This window comes from Antedon mediterranea, chromosome 7 (assembly GCF_964355755.1).
Source record: "Antedon mediterranea chromosome 7, ecAntMedi1.1, whole genome shotgun sequence".
NCBI lineage: Eukaryota > Metazoa > Echinodermata > Crinoidea > Comatulida > Antedonidae > Antedon > Antedon mediterranea.
The window spans coordinates 22617484-22637770 of NC_092676.1; the positions used below are offsets into that span (position 1 = coordinate 22617484).

The 20287-nt window shown below is 33.5% G+C and overlaps 2 protein-coding genes across 3 annotated transcripts; one reads left to right on the forward strand and one right to left on the reverse strand.

Annotated features, from left to right (window-relative positions):
- The first annotated feature begins 88 nt into the window (after nt 1-88).
- On the forward strand, nt 89-9616 carry LOC140053893 (cleavage and polyadenylation specificity factor subunit 3-like). The gene is made up of 16 exons (XM_072098633.1): nt 89-192; nt 1582-1645; nt 2039-2136; nt 2272-2400; nt 2816-2993; nt 3298-3387; nt 3877-4027; nt 4434-4561; nt 4916-5122; nt 5339-5485; nt 5587-5739; nt 6424-6532; nt 7353-7552; nt 7901-7988; nt 8113-8270; nt 8562-9616. The coding sequence occupies exons 1-16, from the start codon at nt 89-91 to the stop codon at nt 8649-8651; spliced, it is 2094 nt and encodes a 697-aa protein (XP_071954734.1). The 3' UTR covers nt 8652-9616.
- Nucleotides 9617-10249: 633 nt separating this feature from the next.
- LOC140053894 (uncharacterized) lies at nt 10250-20158 on the reverse strand. 2 transcript variants are annotated; one of them, XM_072098634.1, is made up of 7 exons: nt 19947-20158; nt 18277-18333; nt 17723-17779; nt 13858-14110; nt 13705-13761; nt 12994-13329; nt 10250-12497 (listed from the first exon to the last, which is right to left on the reverse strand). In XM_072098634.1, exons 1-7 carry the CDS (start codon nt 19997-19999, stop codon nt 11901-11903), a joined length of 1410 nt encoding a protein of 469 aa, XP_071954735.1. In that variant the 5' UTR covers nt 20000-20158; the 3' UTR covers nt 10250-11900. The 2 variants fall into 2 exon arrangements, with proteins under 2 accessions (XP_071954735.1, XP_071954736.1); XM_072098635.1 differs by lacking the exons at nt 17723-17779; nt 18277-18333; nt 19947-20158 and adding an exon at nt 16400-16708.
- Between the last annotated feature and the right edge of the window lie 129 nt (nt 20159-20287).

Here is a 20287-nt window from a genome sequence, read left to right on the forward strand (position 1 = left end):
TTTCTCACGCGTACGTAATTCGTCGAAAGTAAAAAATATACACCACCAGGTTGGTGGCGCTGCAACACATGTCAACAAAAAAAGAAGCATGGCGGCTGCTCAAACTGTGACCGTATCATCTACTACAAACAAAAAAGATGGCATTCCAATACCTGGTTCAGAAGGAAGCGATCAACTTATTGTTCGACCATTGTAAGTATATCCTGCAAGTAGCACAATAATCTGTTTTAATTTTATTGTTCTACTAAATGAAATATTTTTTCTAGGCAATGCATGGCATATACAGCCTAGCTAAGGCCAGGCCCTAGGCCTAGTCTATAGATAGGCCTAGCTAGTAGGCTAGGGTAGGTAGGCTAGTCGATCTAGCTAAGGTCTAGCTAGCTCGGCTACTACTCTAGCCTAGACGGGATAGCTTCTACTAGGCCTAGCTGTAGATCGCGTTGGGACAATTGATCCTTGGTCCTGCCTGCTCGGATGTTCTTGTAAGGGCAGTTGCTGTGCATGCTGGGGAAGCCGATCAATCCGGCCGCGCTTCACTCCGGCCGCCGTATCAGTTTAGCGCGATGTTATGCACTCCGGCAGCTATTCAATTCGACTTCCTGTGCAAAGTGGCCGTTATTATGGAGCGCCCAGCCATATCTACGTTTTCTATACAGTTCAGTGTTATAACAAATTCTTGGTGACCAAAAGAATTAAAAGAAAAAATAATTTAAATGGAACTAGTGAATATTTATTAGCAACAATTTTACTTTTTTCATTAACATTCAAAGAAGTTGGAACTGCTTTTTCTTTCAAACTAAACTTAACTTTTTCCTTTCAAATAATCAAATACCCGGCGTCTAATTAATGCTTGATTAACAATATTTAATTTCTTTCTATGTACATTTTATAGCTTTACATTAACATTCAAAATTAGTTAAAAACCTTATTTTTTATAACACTTTATCTTGCCAGTACCCATACTTATACTAATTATAGTTAATAACAATATGTAAAATATTAATTAATTTATTTTAAATAATCAAATATCCGTCTAATTAATGTTTATTTTGATTCTCTACAAAAAACGTGTCTCGGTTGTAAAAGACTCATTGGGCGTTCCATAGCTGCGGCCGGAATGAATCGCGGCCGGATTTAAGCGTGGCCGGAGTGATCTGTATTCCATGCTGGTACGGTCGGTAACGGTCTCCTTTTTGCTTTTTAGGAGCCTAACTATTTTTAAATAAATATAAAAAAAAGTAATTATTAAAGAATATGAATTTTTTAAACTTTAATTAAAAAGGCAGTCGACTGTCCACTGTTTACGATTGGTCATGCACAGTAATACTTGGTTAATTAGCAATATTAAGTTTGGTCCTTTAACACAATCGATCACAACACGAGTGTAGCATTTTGGTCTTGACCATAGAAGAGAGAGTTCCAATCTTTCAAACTTACAGATCATTGCTGTTGCATTTCAAAACGGTTTCTTTAAAAAAAATCAGTTTTCAAAATTGGTAATTTTTCAACTTAATTCCTGCATGATTGAATTGAATATCTGAGAGGAGCTGGCTTTTATGAAAATTTTGTGTACATTTTCAGGGGTGCTGGACAAGAAGTTGGACGGTCATGCATAATGATACATTTTAAAGGCAAAACATTAATGGTACAGTAGCTCTAAATTATTTGTCATTTGTTATTATCAAAATTACTGATTTATACACTGCTAATAAATTTGTTCAAAAGATGTAATTTCCCCCAAAAACATGAAAAATATAGCTATGAATAACATCAAACTTAGAAGAAACCATGCTATACTGTAGTTTTGATGAAATTATCCACTATCCATTATCGGCCAAAAAATTATTTCAAATAAATTAAAATGAATAATGATTTCCTTTAAAAAGACAAACAATAGGACTATTTTATCAGTTTTGAAGGTAAATCTTTCCTGTTTTGGTTAAAGTGAATAATTACTATGTGAATTTACAATGAAATTTCAATAAAAAACACTTTTCATTAAAAAAATATATTTGTAAATATAAATTTGTCTTTTCAGCTTGATTGTGGAATACATCCTGGTAAAGATGGCTTGGATTCTCTTCCATTCTTTGACATGGTTGAGCCAGATTCAATAGATCTCCTGCTTGTTAGTCAGTAAGTACAGCCATATTGTAACACCATGGTCAACCCTATTAAAAGGACTCTTTGTTAGGTTTTGATGGTACCCCCTTAACAGAAGTTCTGTTGTATTTACAATTATTCAAGTAAATTCAAACATTTTTTTTCCAGCTTTCATCTTGACCATTCTGGTGCTCTGCCATACTTTCTGAAAAGGACAAACTTCCGAGGCAGAGTTTTTATGACACATGCAACAAAAGCTATCTATCGATGGCTTCTGTCAGATTATGTGAAAGTTAGGTAAGCGGATTTATTATTGCACACAGACAAATAAAATTGGTTGATTTGTGCTTTACTATGTACTGTCAAAGAATATTTATCCCGGAAGCAACTTCATATTAGGTGATGTGACGCAGTGTGATTGACGCTGGACTACTGATCGTGAAATCGCGGGTTCAAATCCTACTTTGCATTGCTTGTTTCCTTGAGAAAGACACTTTACACACATTTGCCTCTCTTCACACAGGTTTACAAATCATTACCGTTAGGCACCTTATAAATCCAGGATATTATTATTATTATTAGCTCTTCCAATATTCTCAGAATGAGTCCTAGCAGTTATTGTCAGAAGATATTGAGTTGAAGCTGTCATATAATAATAATCTTGAGAATTATTATTACTTTTTTTATTATTTTAAATTCTTTTTTTTTTTAGTAATATTTCAGCCGACAAAATGTTATATTCAGATGCTGACCTTCAGAACAGCATGGACCGTATCGAAACGGTAAATTTTCATCAGGAGACTGACGTGAACGGAATTAAATTCTCGTGCTACAATGCTGGTCACGTCCTCGGTGCGTGTATGTTTATGATTGAGATAGCTGGTGTGAAGGTAAGGAATAAAAAGTAAATTAAATCTTTTAAAAAGCAATTGGGTTATTTCGAATTGATGACTTTTCATAAAGGTATTAGACAGATGACTAGAGACTGAACTAGGAGACAGTGAAGTAAAAAAGCTTCAAAGACAACATATTGAATTACAAAGAACTAAAAAGGTGTGTTTTTAAAAGTTTTTTCAAAACTTAAATAGAAGGTGACTCTAAGGAATTGGGAAGATTGTTCCACAATTAGAATTTGAATATTCAAAAGTCTACAAGTCATAATTTAATGTGAATTTTCTTTGATGATCTTTTTAGATTTTATATACAGGAGATTTCTCAAGACAGGAAGACAGACATTTGATGGCAGCTGAGATACCTCCAGTTAGACCAGATGTCTTGATCACGGTAAGTATGTATACACAGAGCCTAGCGAAGACAATACATAAATCAAATCATAAAAATGGCACTAGTTTAAGTCTCTCCTTGATAATTGTTCTTAATATTAATGCAAATTTACATAGCACACATATCCACTGAATTTTCTCAAGGCGCTGACCACAACATACTGTAGCCAAGTCAGTTTGCAATTTCTTTTATTCATTAATACCATATATATTCTTAGATATAAGCCCACCCCGGGTCTAATCCCACCGTCTACTTTATGTCTGACTTCACAAACAGGCTTATCCCTGGGTATAGTCCCAGTATTGACTTTTTGTCTGGATGTAGACCTCTTTCTAGACAGTTTATATGAGTTTTTACAAGAAATGCTTACCATGTTTTTTTTTTCCCCCTGGTATAATCAAAACCCCCCTCCCTAATTTTGTGTTCTAGGTGGGTGAGATTATACCAGAGGATAGATGTTAATTCTTTTTCTTTTATTCCTTATTTTAGGAGTCTACATATGGTACACACATTCATGAAAAACGTGAAGACCGTGAGGCAAGATTTACGAGTACAGTACACGATATTGTCAACAGAGGAGGGCGATGTTTAATCCCAGTATTCGCATTAGGAAGAGCTCAAGAACTTCTATTAATTTTAGGTAATTTTTATAAAATTTATGTTACTATTCTATTTGATTTTATGTTTCCATGCTCTTCTAAAGATTTTAATAAATAATAATTCGAAACTCCTCTCTTCTTCAGCAAATTTAACCTCTTTATCTGTATCTCTACCTCTTTCAACCATTCCATTGAGATATATGCCCACCATCTCTTCCTTTTCTCTGCTCTGTTGCACTGCAGTTAGTGAGGGCATGTGGCGCAGTGTGTTGGATTTTGGACTACCGTGAGATCATGGGTTTGAATCCAACTCTCGCCAGGGATGATGAAAATTTCTTTATCCCTTCCATCTAATTTTGATGACCCATTCAGATTTCTTTATACAGTACAACAATTTCTGTTATGATTTATTTTATCGATTTTTTTGTACTTTCTTCATTGTTTTAGATGAATATTGGAGTAACCATCCTGAACTTCATGATATTCCTATCTACTATGCATCCTCTCTAGCAAAGAAATGTATGTCAGTATACCAGACATACATTAATGCTATGAATGACAAAATAAGAAGACAGGTAAAGACTTGTTTCCATTAGGCTAGCCCAGCTACACTTACTACCTATCCTTCCTGGAGAATGTGGTTATACCATAACATGCATTACTTTTCATTCTGATATTTTTAAACTACTTTTAATTTACTTTTTAAAAAAAAAATGGAATTCTCTGACTTTATTAATGAGGAACAGATCAAAGAGAGTTTAAAATTGTAGTTTGGTTGCTTCTATAGTCTTGCCAGCAGGTTGTGTATTCAATATTAATAGCCCAGAGCCAGTATTAAATATAATGTTGGAAGGCAACAATGTGAGAGTTGATTTTAAATTTGAACAAAGAATTGTTATGTTTTCTATTATATTGTTGCACTATTTCAGATTGCCATTAGCAACCCGTTTGTGTTCAAGCACATCTCCAACCTACGTGGAATGGAACACTTTGAAGACATTGGACCTTCAGTAGTTATGGCAAGTCCTGGCATGATGCAGAGCGGTCTATCAAGGGAGCTCTTTGAGGGTTGGTGCACAGAAAAGAGGAACGGAGTGATCATTGCTGGATACTGTGTAGAAGGAACTCTAGCAAAGGTTAGTTATTCATAGAGGAGTTGGTGTTTTGAAGATTTGAACCAAGAAATTTGGTTAGAAGAACAAGTTATTCACCTAGACTATTCAACTGTTACCACCTCCATCAAAAAATGTTACCACTAAAATTATAAAACAATAAAATGTATAAATCCCAACCTCAAACATAAGTTCCTTAAATATTTACTGGTGTAAAATTCTTTCTGCTCTTCTTTCTAGACAATCATGTCCTCTCCAGAAGAAGTCACCACGATGGCAGGCCAGAAGGTGCCGTTAAACATGCAGGTTGATTACATCTCTTTCTCTGCTCATGCTGATTATGAGCAGGTCAGCGAGTTCATCCGCGAATTGTACCCTCCTCATGTGGTAAGAAATTAAATCTTGACATGAAAGAACACTTGATGTGTGCAATTAATTTATTTTTGATTTTTTTAAAAAATTTGATTTGTTTAATGTAATTCCTGTAGATCCTGGTTCATGGAGAGGCAAATGAAATGAAGCGTTTAAAATCTGCCATAGTACGTGAATATGAAGACAGTACTGAATATCACATACAAGTACACAACCCAAAGACAACACAGGCTGTAGAGCTACACTTCAGAGGTGAAAAGATTGCCAAGGTATAAATAATAATACATGAAAATAAATTAATGTTAATTTGGTGCAAGTTACCATTCTATATCCAGTGGAGTCTCCAAATACTGACCACCCTTGAGACGATTGACTTTGTTTTGGTTTACATAAAACATTCCCAGGCCTACATTAACTTGTTGGGCCTACTTAACTTACTTAACTTAACAAGTTATTTGCATAAAGACATATACAATATGAAATAGTCTGTACCGTTACTATTAGATGCCAGAAGAATATTAATAATACTGTTCCTATACTTTTATCTATGTTTTTATATTTCATATTTTCTCTGGATCAAAATTTAACCTGTTTATGGACCCCATTGGAAATAAATATGGACCCCATTGGAAATAAATTGACTTGTCGATTTTATGAGTCATCCTTGCATCCATTCACTTTGTTTTTATTCAATTTGAATATTCCAAATTGTTGTATTATTTCTTTGTTTTGTATTTTAAATGTATTGTTGAATTCAATTCAATTCAACTTTTAATTCAGACAATTGTCCATATGGTATAATACATGAATGGATGCTAAATTAATAAATAAAAAATAAATAAATAAATGATCCTGTAAAGCTACGTTCTCTCTAACTTTTATTTTTCTATTGGTCATTCTGTCTGTAAACCAGTTAATTTTGTACAAATGTTTGCAATGTCTTTGTTATTTAGGTTATGGGAAGCTTGGCCAAAGAGAAGAGCAGCGAGGGTGGACAATTATCGGGAATTCTATTAAAGCGAAATTTCAACTATCATATCATAGCGCCATCAGACTTATCAGGTAATTATTTCAACAACTTAAACTGTTCAAAAAATAAAATAAGTCGGAAAATTAAGGGACACAGAAATATTTCATCAGTAATTCACGAAAATAGTATATCAATGAAAATATATTCTAACAATAGTTAGAAATTACGATGGTTCACTGCTGTTTAATCATGCACGATATGTCATCAAACTATTTAATATGGTGATTGAATTCAAAGTATGTGAGTTTTGTTTTCAAAAGTTATGTAGTTTCACTTCCTTGTTAAACAAAGGAATTTTTGGAATGTAGGTTAGCAAAAGTACAATGCAAAATCCCAAAAAAGTGAATGATAATAATGATTATTAATACTTGGTAAAGTGCATTATGTTTCATCCTCTCAAATAAACAGCACAAGCTGAATGGGATAAGTGACAAGAATTTAAAACCATTTTGTCATTGTCAATTTAAAAAATAGAATAGTAAAAATACACAATTGAGAGATTGCACTTGATGATGAAATGAATATGTTAAGAAATAAATATGTTAAGAAATGAATATGTTAAGAAATAAATATGTTAAGAAATGAATATTTTAAGAAATGAATGTGTTAAGAAATGAATGTGTTATGAAATATTATTACAAAATGAATATATTTTAGTAATAAAAAAAAGACTTGAAACAATTCTCATTAAGAAGTTTTGGCAAGGAAGAGAATAGCACTCTTAGCATACATGAAATAAATTTAAATATTGATGTACTGTACTGTATAGTGTTACCATGTTCAAATTAAAAAGTAACATTTGTAAAAACTATTTTTTAATTGGCATTAAATTTTGTCTCTTAAAATCAACAGATTATACCGATCTGGCTGTAAGCACAGTAACACAACGTCAGAGCATTTCTTACAATGCCCCTCTGTCAGTGCTGACGCATTACCTCGCGCAGCTGTCAGGTGACTTGCAGTACATTGATGCCATCGATAAGCCTGGACTTAGGATATTTGGTGCTATTAAGATTATCCATGAACCAGCTCATAAAATGGTCACACTAGAGGTATGTCTGGCTGAATTATTTAAGTTAAGGCAGAAATGAATAGTGCATGAGCCAAATTATGTTCTAATTATGAAGAAGGTAACTGACCTATTTCTTAAATATAACTGAACTTTACCCTCTAAATACATGGTTGAAGTTTATGGCCATCGAACCCAGGGCACAAGTTTCTTAGACTAAAGCCTATAACTCTCAGGTAAACATTTAGCTTAGTGAAACATGTTGACACGATAAATAGGAGAAAAATATTGCTGTCTGGCTAAATATGTAGTAACGTTTGCTCCAGTAATATACTGCAATAACTGTATTGAGTCATGCGTTTAATTTATAAATATAAAATTGTCATTTCAGTGGAAAGCAAATGCGATAAATGATATGTACGCCGATGCGGTCATGAGTGTTATTGTGCGTGTGGCAGGAGACATCAGAGAAAGGAAAGGTTTGTGGAAACTTGTTCTCTTTACTATACCAGATTTCAGATAATGTTGTATCATCTGTTTGAAATGCTAACATACATTATAGTTATTGTAGAATCGTTCAAAATTATTGTTTATTTTCTACAGGTTATATGGTTCCCTTAAAGCAGCAGACCGGAATCAACCCTGAACGTGTCTTGCGACTGTTGCGTGATATGTTTGGTCATCAGTGTGTTAATGAAGATCCTAAAGAGATAACGATTGACATCGAGGGAAGAATAGCAACAATTGATATGAATACTCTAGTATGTGATTTTTTCAATTAAATCATTATGGTATAATGTATTTCAACCTACCTTTCAATCAGCCTAGGTCTTGCAACCCTGCAACCTATGCAGGCCTAGCTATCTTCATATGACAATGCAGGCCTGTCTAGCTTATTTCAACCCTGTCAGCTACACATGCAGGCTTGTATATCTTCATCCGACAATGCAACCTACACATGCAGACCTAGATATCTTTCTTGAAAGTACATGCTGTAGAACCTTGTTGGTCTATACCTTACTAATATAACGTATTGTTTGTTTTCTTTATAGGATATAAAATCAGATGATAAGAGCCTTCATAAGATGGTGACAACAGCAGTGCAGCGACTAGCAGACGCCCTGGAACCCATACGTAACTAAACATGTGAAAGGTTGGTTAAGTCGTATAGTTTAGAGAGGTTTAACATGAGCAGTAAGACAATCCAGAAGATTGTATGCTTCTAACAACACATACTATAGCCTTTCCTCATGTTTAGTGTAGTTTGAAGTTTATGACTGTAGTCCGCTAAGGGTTCGACATTAGAGTGGCGTTCCACAATGCTGTAACATTCAAATAAGGAGACTGTATTTAGATATTGATGTAAATACTACAAAGTACACTAGCTTTGCATCAGGGAACTCGGTTTTAAAATTGTTTAAAATGGTTTTGCCCTACTTTGATGTAATTGTACTGAATGCTCAATACATTTCAAACACTTGCGAACAGATTCGGAAGTGATCCCCGGGTTGGACTGAAACCCTGTAACTTCCAGATAACTAGCCTGGCATTCATACCTCCAGGCCACAAGGCTACACTGATGCCTAGGGTTAGATTTGTATAATTGTGAATTACAAAGATATTGGTGGATTTGAAAGCTTCACTGGGTAGTTCTGTTATAATATATCTGAAATGGAGGTGCGTTGTAACTAGATTCTTTGCTACCGATTCTTGGGTTTAAATCTTATCAGAGTGCAGGGTGTACCCCTTACCAGAAGAAACTCGAATTTTAGATATACGATTCTCTACTTTACCTTCACACATTGCATTAATTGTCTGTATCTTGGGCAAATTCTATAATTGAATGTCACATATCTATTACATGTGGTGCCGGTTACGGTTAAGCGTATGGCATGATACAGGCTCACATGTGACATTGTATTACAGAATCTGCCTATGATACTGGCCAAATTATAGATCATATGACACCACAATTTTATCTGATTACAATAGAAACTTGTCTATTTTGGTTTATTGAAAATAATGTTCAAAATGATTACTTATAATTACACTAAATATTATCAATAATATCAGAATATTATATTTATTATCTCTAAATTAATTAAATCGTTGATTTTTCTACTTTTACAGAAAAGGTTATAAATCTAATTTTAAATTTATTTTATGTAATGTTCACTAAAATTAAATTGGTAATGTTTTCAATTGAATCTATCAAGTACTGTAATTATTTTAAAATGGTCGACATTTTGTTGTGTATACTGTTAATACATTTACCAAAAATGCACAGCTTAAGAAACTATTACAATTTAAATTTGTATTTGCCAAATGTTATAAGTAACTATATATCTAATGAATCATGAATTGTTGCAGAAAATAACAATGATTAATAATACATAACAATATTAGAGAAAATTGTAATTTTTGCAACTCAAACTTATACTTTGCCGCTAATCTATGTAATATTTTAGTAAAAAATAAATAAGTTGATTAGATTCTTTAACTGCATTTAAACCACTTAAAATACCATTCAAACAATTACTACTAGTAATGCCCATATTTTAAAAGTTCACTGACCTCCCAATTTTAGACCCCTGTTCTATGTAACCTCTTTCAAAAATAATTTTGTCTACATGCAAGGAAAATATCTGTATTAAAATAGGTTAACATAAGCATTTCTTTAGTTATTTTAATATGAAGTTATTGACTTCTCTAAAACCCTTTGTAAAATTTGTTAATAAATGTTTGCAATAAAAAAGGATGAAAATTTCAATAACTCTTGTACTGCAGTCTCATTTTAAAAATATTTTAACAGTCTTAAACCAAAGCTATTGTTATTTTTAGGATTGGTTTATACAAATACTACCATTCATGTTTTTCAATGGCTTGCAAATTGTTTAAAATTGTATTCAACAATACCGTCTTTTACTTGAACCTTTCACAGTTGTATTAAATGATTTAACCATTATTCTCAAGGGGATCAGAAGTAACACACTATTGTACATATTGACATACATTTTAGTACTTGCATATAAAAGTTATTGCACTTTCTACATGGAATACTAGTGTATCTTGGCTAATGTCATAATTTTCATAGACAAATTCCTAATTACAGTATAATATGTGACATTATTTTATTAAACCTAAACCTAATGTAAAAAAAACATTGTTGTAACATGTGATGAACATGTGACAATGTAACCCAGAACTTGCCTAACATACTGAACAAATAAAGATAGAGTAATACAAAAACAAATTGATAATCTATTAATTTTAAGATACAATACTGTAGTTTGTTTAATATTAACTATATACAGTTTATAGAGGAAAGATGAAATTATGGAATATAGGAATGTATAGTGTAGCGGAATGTGATTTAAAATATGAAAAATGGTATTTATATTATATACAACGATTTCAGAACTGTATTTTTTTAGATCCATAGATGCTTAACTTATGTTATTATATTTGGCACAGGTGGGCACAGTTACTCCTGAAAAACTAATTTTGCTTTTTTTTTTTTAAACTAAATTTAAATTGTTTTATGAATATTGTACTTGCCACCAAAATAAATAATAAAATTTAAAGTATTTTCCAACTAAATAAACTTTAAAAATCTAAAACCAACTTAACTTAAACTTTATTTGACACAAGACAATTATTCTATCCAAAACATTATAATATACAAGAAGAAGAAAAACTACTAACCCACTACGGTGAAAATTTCCTGCTTTGGTGGGATATTTTTAATTCAGTTTAAATATGCATTTTCAATTGAAGCATTGTTCACGCAACTACAGAACTGTATGCCTTACATACAGTATCTTAAAGGGTGGCTCTAGTTAATTTTGCACAGGAATATACTACTTTAATTAGTTACCCGGTTGATGATTGGAAGTCACTAAAAATCATTAAAATTCCTAATAACATAACTTACAAACTCGGTTTCTTCATCTTTGTGTAGATGATTATAAATTAGAAATGGTTGCTACAGTAAAACAGAACACCTTCTTAATAGAGGGTTTTCCCCTCGTTCGTTTCATGACAAAGTGTCTCCCATAATAGGGGTACTGTATTTCATAGTAGTGTTGTCCCTTAGGGGTGTCGTAAAGGAGAGGTATTGTTTTGTCCAATAAGAGAGTCACCTGAGAATAAATAAAAAACATTTGAGTAGATACATTTGTCCAGAAAGAGATTGTACATTTTTACACTATGAGGTCACGAATACATCACTCAGTTTGGACTGCTTCCTTAACAGGTTTGCTTAAGTTATCTCAACCTAACTAGAGCTGTCAAAAGCATTTAATGGATTGAATCCAATTAGCGCTCTGTTAAAATTTAACTAGATTATCTCGCCATCAATTTTATATGAACCCAGCTAGTGTTTTGGAAGATCAATAATAATTATACATCCAACTACGATCCGAATTGACATCAACCCTTCGTGAAAACTGTCTGTCGTCTCTCCGATGACTATATGGCATTTGACCATCAATAGAATACGCCCTTTGATTGTTCTGCTGGTGATGCTGGTTCCTGCCATATGGTCTGTAATCTGGAAGAGACTCTGTGTAGTACCTGGAGGAAGCTCGTGGAATGCCTTGCTGCTGTCTGCTATAATCCGGGTTGGAATGCGTCATTCCTGTCCGTTTTGTTCTTGGTTTTTGACTAACTGGTGGCGCGCGTTGATGATATAAACCGTTTTCGTGCCGATCTCCACGATTCCCCCAGCCTCTGTTAGGTCCAATTGGAGATTCTTGTTCTTCGTAAAGCGGGGGCTGATGGCGTTCGTTATGATACCCAGTGACGTAATCGTCGTCGTAATAACCCCAGTTTTGGCGTGGTTGTAGATGATGCTGTTGCGAGTGTGGTGGATTACGTCTGCCGTAGTTGTATTCTTCGGCTACTTGCCCTCTTGGGGCAGCATTTGTGAACGGTGAACGAACGCTTACATTGTCACGTTTATTTGTATATTCATCCTCGTCATCAGTCTGTCAAATAAACAAATATTTTGATTATAAAGTAGTTAAATAATTAAAATGTAAATACAGTGGTTATTTATTAAAAACAAACTAAAATAAATTGTGGGAAAAAGGACAAGTAGACAATCAAACAGTTTCTCCTTAGCGCCGGTATCCATAGAGTAGGGCCTAAATGTTCAGAGACGCTCGTCAAAGTTGCTTTTGTGTACAAGTACCATGTTTTCAGACAATTTGTGAAGGTATTGATGTTTGTAATTCAGTACTGAGGCCTATCTTAACAGGTTTAAGTGCACCGTTAATTAAAGTGTTCGCTATTTGAAATCAGATTTTCTTCCATTGCAGGACACATCTATCCTCCAAAGCTCTCCATTTGCTATTATCAACCAGTTTTTTTCATTTTTTTTTCTTTTCATTGCTCAATCTCATTTGGGCGTTGTTATTACATTATTCCTACAGTAAATCAAGCACAGAAATTAACAAACTATCAAAAATGTCAAATACCAACCTCAAGTTCATCATCATCGTCCCTATCCTCGGAACAACAGAAATAACAACTCCAAGCAATAATAATAATCGTCACTAACAAACAGCACAATGTCAGGATGGCGTAGATAAGCGCACCATCATATCCAAAATCCTCCTCTGTTTGTTTTTCATTAATATTGCCGTCATCCAATGCGTCTTGCAGTGCTTCTTTTATATACGATACGTCGATAGATGGAGGAACATAGCTCTCGTCTCTGTATATTCTGTACTCGATGAAAGCGTCCATTGCCGATACGCCTGCACAGCCAAGTACGCATATTAAAACAAAGATGTTGAATGACAGTGCGCAGACACCCTGAAAACAAGTTATAAAAAGGAAATATCAGAAATGTTGTTCTATATATATAGGATTTTAACACAACAATGTACCCCGTGGGTGGTTTGTAAATTGTTGTTCATGCTTTTTGCTTGAAAACCTCAATATATCGATACTTCAGTATCTTTTCAAAAAATTAAAGATATTACTGATTTTTAGACGTGTGCATGCTTGAAAAGCACAAACAGTTGAATATGCTTTTTAAAAAATTAAGACAAAGTTCCTCCTAATGTTTTTGTCAGAGGAAAAGAATGGCTTTCCTGTATGCAACAAGATGCGTTTTCGACGAATTCTTCAGATCTGTAAAGAAGTTGAATTACTGAAAATTTGATAAAATAAATGAAGTAATCTTACCATCAAAGTGTTCCAAACACAACTGTAGACAAATGTACATGCACCAGCAATTATCACCTGAAAAAAATATATAAAATACATATTTAGCCTAAATAATAATAATAAATAAATAAATTATTCCACAAACAGATTTCTATTTTGTCAAATACTTACGAAACCTCCTGCCCAGGCCCCAGCAGCAAAGTTTAGAAGAAGTACTTTCCCCGTGTAACTTGAAAAATATGAGTAAACCCACAGGGCTACCATTGCCGATCCTAGCAAGATGTTGAACATTGCGACGCAGTTCGTACAACCGGTGTCTTTACCCATTTTGCCGTCGTCGCTTTCTGAATCAGATGTAGAGTTTTCGTCGTCGTTTTCTTCAATGACGTTCAAAACGTCATCCCTATCCCTTTCAAAACGCAAACTGGAAAAAGAGAATTATATTTAATTAATGTACGGTACTATTTAAAGATCCACATAGCTTTGATTTTAAAGTATATATCACGGAAGTTCAATTTGTTATATCCATACGCTTTTGCAGTAATATTGAAGTGACCATATCAATATTATTCTGCTGCGGTTACTGGAGTAACTACATTATTTGTTTTAACGTATGACTGGCTGTAGAATAATGTTGACATGATCCCCGACAAAATGGTGTTGATAAAAGTGCGGATCGCGTATTGTATCTCTGTCTAAAAATTACAAATGATAGGCCTAATTTATTCGATAAACTTGACCATAGTATTTAATGTAGGTTCACATAGTATTGTAGAAAGGGTATATCACCATATGGCTGTATTCTGATATGCCAACAAGGCCTACTAAACAACCAGCCATTATATAAATATTTTACAGACCATTGGACAACAATCCGGATTATTTAGACCAATTCCTGTACAAACAAAGAATAAAGATCACAGATCAACAAATGAAATGTACAGTGTAAGATAATAATTGTGTTGTGTTGGTTTGGATGCGTCATAGCTCTTTAAAGATGGCTGCTAAAGGCTAAGATACTCCTATAGATCTTTCCGTATGCATGTGTACACTACTTAAGAAACATAAATACAGATGCTGCAGGTAATTTAGAATCCGCTACGAGAGTTCACTCAAACTGAAAATATGTGGGCCACTGTTGAAATGTGTTTATTTTTTTCTCAGTTCAACAAAATTAAAACACCTCCTATAAGGGGACACTCATTTCCATGTGAAACGAATGAGGGGCAATGATATGGATAAAAGTATACATCTCAAAACCTTCAATAAATTACGCCAATACATAACAATAATGCGCTTAACGCATACATAAATCTGCTGCTGTATTTTTTTATTTTCACTCCGTACTACCGAAAATATTGTCCAGTGACTGAAAATCTTCTCCTTCAACCATCATAATAACATTGTAACAATGAAATAATAAATAGCAAATAATTATTATCACAATTAACGAATAGTTAATTTACGACACGTTAATTCATTTTACTGCCAACAGATACTGTATTAGCTCATCATCGCATCATCAGGCTATTCCGAGTATAGTATGTAAATTTAATCAATACTGTATAACATTGCATATTCTACCTATAACCTTCATTGAATAATGAGCATATACACAATAACATTAAACATGAAATATCTTATTTGGTTTGCATTATATTAAATAATCAATAAATATTCTCCTTCCAATGAACACATAGTACAGCTTTAGTACTATTGTATATTTTGAGTAATTTTCACCAGAAATGGCCTCTATTTTAGTCATACAGTATAATTAGGCTACAGTACACAATGATATAGACAGTATTCTAATTAGGGGGACACCTTTGGCAACCAAAAATGTCCGTGAATGTGAAAGTGGTTTTCTTCAAAGGAGAAGTTTTACTGTACAGTAATGTTAAGAGGGAAAATCTTAAAATTGACCATCGACATTTAGCATAATTTAAAGCTATAGCTATTTAATACTGTATATATTTTAACTTGGATTATACACAGGGATATAACATAGATTAACGTCAATTGTGGAACCATTTCAATAAAATTAATAGGCATCGTAAATGTATTTGTTATACAACTGTATAACCTGACAAAATGTATAGTTTTCGGGTGTAATTTACGTATGAAATTTTGTACTTCACGATCGCTATGATCAACACGTCTTTTACATTAGGCATATACAATACTGTATTTAACGACAATGGGTTTACCTGTTCTGGAACAAAAGTCGCCATACTTGCTATAATATTCTCGATTAATGAAGACAATACGGATAAAAACAGAGTAAATTGAATAGCTGAGCCTAACCGACCAGTGGGAAAATGTGAAGTGAGTCGTAAGCCCAGACAATGTAGGCCTAGCCTTTAAGTCGATGACTACTAGAACAGTTGTTTTTGTAGTCACGATTTTGTTAATATATCTCCTTGCCCTTGTACGTTTTCGACAAATCGATATTAAAATATTAGGCCTAAATAAAGAGGCATATTTTGGTTAAATTATAACGATATTAAGGGCATTAACATAACAATATATACAATGTAAATTTAAAGCAAAACGTACACGGATGATGCATTGTATATGTTATTTATTATTAAACAATTATACATTTGTAATTGACAGACATTGCTAAATTATTAGTTATAATTTAATCCTAAAATAATGCGAATACCCTATTTCATCATCAGTAATTAATAACGAATATTAAAATAATTCCTACCTTATGTTAATATTATTATTTTATCCTATAATAAACACCAGAAGAACCTTAAATTCACCGTTAGTAATTAAAGGTAGAAATAATAAGTGGGGTTGTTTGGTAATGAAAGATCGATCTGACAGGCCATTGGTGAAAGACACAGGTATCGCGGTAGCTATGAATTTGCATTTGAAACGGATTGCATCACGCTCGAGTAAACTCGATGAATACGAGTAAGGATGGCAACGCCCATGATTACGAATCATTCTCACTATGAGTGATTTGTTATGTTTTGTTCTAAAGAGAAAGATGAGTAGGCCCATTCGTTCCATTGGTGAAAAGTAGACGCGTTATGATAGTCAATAGTATTACTTACTAAACGCAACGAAACGCTATATACAGCACCACAATCGCTTATAAGTTAAACGCTAATGTACCGTATTTTAGTATGAGAATAATATTCAGAGGGTTAGGTTTTAGTTATGCGTGAGTTTGATTAAGCCTATTTTGGGGGGTATCATTAAAATGCTAACGTGCATTAGCGTCAAGGGTTAGACGCGTTTTGTGCGATGTGTTTTTTCTACTACTATAAATACTAACTAGTAGGCGCTACTAAAAAAGTTAGAGATTGAAGAAAAACAAGTGAATTTGAGATTCGTAATTCCAACGGTTTTCGATCATTTAGGCTGCTTTGAATTTCATAATTGGATAATATTTCATAGTGTTAAAATGCTCTCATCCGATAAAAGTAATCAACTTCAAACACAAAAGTTTATTATATTATTATCAAAAGTCAATCTGTATTAAGACATTGACTTCCGTGTATTTCCATTTCACATTGTAATTTTTATATTTCGTTAGATAACTTTGTTAAAGTGAGAGTATCTCTTGTGAAATCTGACTTCGCTAAAAAAAATCGTATACAGAGTTTCAATAGACATCTGATCAGAGCATCCACAAAGGCACTATTATTCAGATTGTATCAAGTAACAGAATCGATACTTTATTTTACTTTGTAATAGTCTACCGTGTTGTATAGACAATGAACAATATAAAAACATTAAGACATCAATGTATTTTCTATGCAGCTAAACATTATGTAATTTTAGAAGTACGATTCTAACTTTTACCTGAACATATTTTTCGCATAGCTTGTGATCATTTCTAGAGCTTGGACGCACGCAAGGACATAGGCGCAACGCACGCAAGTTCGGATGATTCATCTTCATTGGTCAAAATTATACCTATATATAAGCTTTTCCATGCAGTAACGTAACATATGATGTCTAGGCCCTTAAATTGTAGACTAAAAATTGAACAAAACATATCGTAGGGCCTACATACCTGCTTGGTTCACGTTGGTGATGGTATCTTTGTGATTGTCTGCTTCTTTTATCAGATCTTTAAAAAAGACAAAATGTGTTTCAATTTCAACATTAGTTATGAATATGAGTTTTTACCAATAAATAAAATAGTAGAAGAGTGCTTTGATTAGCAAAATAATTCAGTATTTATTTTTTTCAGTTCATCAAACACGAATTAATTCTTTAAATAAGTAAAAATGGAGTGAGCACCTTAGAACTTGATTTAGGAGGCTTAAGGTATCATGTAAGTTTCACTTTGATCCCTTGAGTTATGGGTAGGTCGAAGGCCTACTATGGCAAAATAAGTCAGCTTTATTGTAAACTTTTTTCAGTTCATTAAACACGAATTAATTCATATAAATAATTTAGTCAGTATGCCTACAGTTTTTAAAGAGGTCACTGCACAATGGTATTCTTTTAAATGTTTTAAGGTAACAGTATGGTCTAAAAGCAAATAGGCCTAAAGTTGAAGATGTTTGCTCCCCAGTTAGCGGTCACCTTTATAAAGCTAGACCAATTAGTGTGTGTACTTACTGTTCATGTTTTCGGTTTGATTTTGGCCTTAAGCCTCTCTCGTCTTGTCGCATTGACCTAGAAAGAAATTAACATGTCGTTATAGTTGTAGTGTTATTTAATTTTTCCGAACGAATAACTGTAAATTACCACTCAAACGACGCTTTATTTACTATTAAATAATTCTAACACTAAACGCATTGTGTTTCGAAAGTTTCGAACCCGGTAAGAAGTCGAATGAATTCAGTGGACGTGGACGAAATACTATAATGGTAATTGAATTGAATCACAAAAAAGAATCATGATTATTGCCGGATTCAACACACTGTCTCTTATTAAAATAGTTCATTTTTAACAACAAGCAGGCTGAAGTAAAGTAAAACAACAACATTGAAGATAAATGACAAGCTTGTTTGAAAAGAAAAAGTATTCAACTACAATAATCCGTTATAACCACAGTTAACGGGTGCTTTCCCTTTAACGGAGAATGTAAATGTCAATGTCATATTTCGTGGTAAAATCCGGGAAACCGTAATCATCCTTTGAATTTCATATATTATTTAATGTAAGCCTGCTGTGACAGCTTTTATCACAGTAGACCTTTTATACAGTACTTCTTTGTATACAAGTATAAGTAAAGGGTTCAGGGGTCTGATAATTGTTTCGTTCAGGATTGCTTTCGTTGTAATTTCGTAACTGTTAACTATTTGCCCTAGTTTTACTCCCTTCACCTAAGTTACGATTCTAATAAAATACTGGGTCTACAGACATACCTATCCTAACTAAAGAACTTTTCACTAAATTGTGATGTCTTACCATGTATAACGTATAACGCAAGTTAATAGTTAATAGGACAAACACATTGCCGATATAGAGGATTAGGCCTAGTTCTATCTGATCTGATAGTTTTACTCCCTTCACCTAAGTTACGATTCTAATAAAATACTGGGTCTACAGACATACCTATCCTAACTAAAGAACTTTTCACTAAATTGTGATGTCTTACCATGTATAACGTATAACCAAAGTTAATAGTTAATAGGACAAGCACGTTGCCGATATAGAGGATTAGGCCTAGTTCTATCTGATCTGATAGTTTTACTCCCTTCACCTAAGTTACGATTCTAATAAAATACTGGGTCTACAGACATACCTTTCCTAACTAAAGAACTTTTCACTAAATTGTGATGTCTTACCATGTATAACGTATAACCAAAGTTAATAGTTAATAGGACAAGCACGTTGCCGATATAGAGGATTAGGCCTAGTTCTATCTGATCTGATAGTTTTACTCCCTTCACCTAAGTTACGATTCTAATAAAATACTGGGTCTACAGACATACCTATCCTAACTAAAGAACTTTTCACTAAATTGTGATGTCTTACCATGTATAACGTATAACCAAAGTTAATAGTTAATAGGACAAGCACGTTGCCGATATAGAGGATTAGGCCTAGTTCTATCTGATCTGATAGTTTTACTCCCTTCACCTAAGTTACGATTCTAATAAAATACTGGGTCTACAGACATACCTTTCCTAACTAAAGAACTTTTCACTAAATTGTGATGTCTTACCATGTATAACGTATAACCAAAGTTAATAGTTAATAGGACAAACACGTTGCCGATATAGAGGAGGCCTAGTTCTATCTGATTTGTGTTAGTACAAGGAACAAAATGATATACCTACGTCAAATTCCGTAAATCGAACGGGTGATGGTGATCGACTCTTAGATTATCCATGATTTTAGAATTCTGTTACAGCATAACTTATCCGAATAAACTTATCCTTTCTTAGTAGTAGTATAGTAGTATACACACATAGGTGTGTGACGGAAATAAAGCCTCGCTTCTGGCGATTAATCTGTAATGCCGAAATAACTGTTGGTCTTTTAATATGAAACGCTTCAATGGGACGATAACAATACATGACAAACAGGCTGTGGCGACGCTCCTAACGAAATGTCAAATGGCTATATAGATATAAACAGACGTGGTGTTTTGTTTTCATTATACAACAACGCTTGCGGC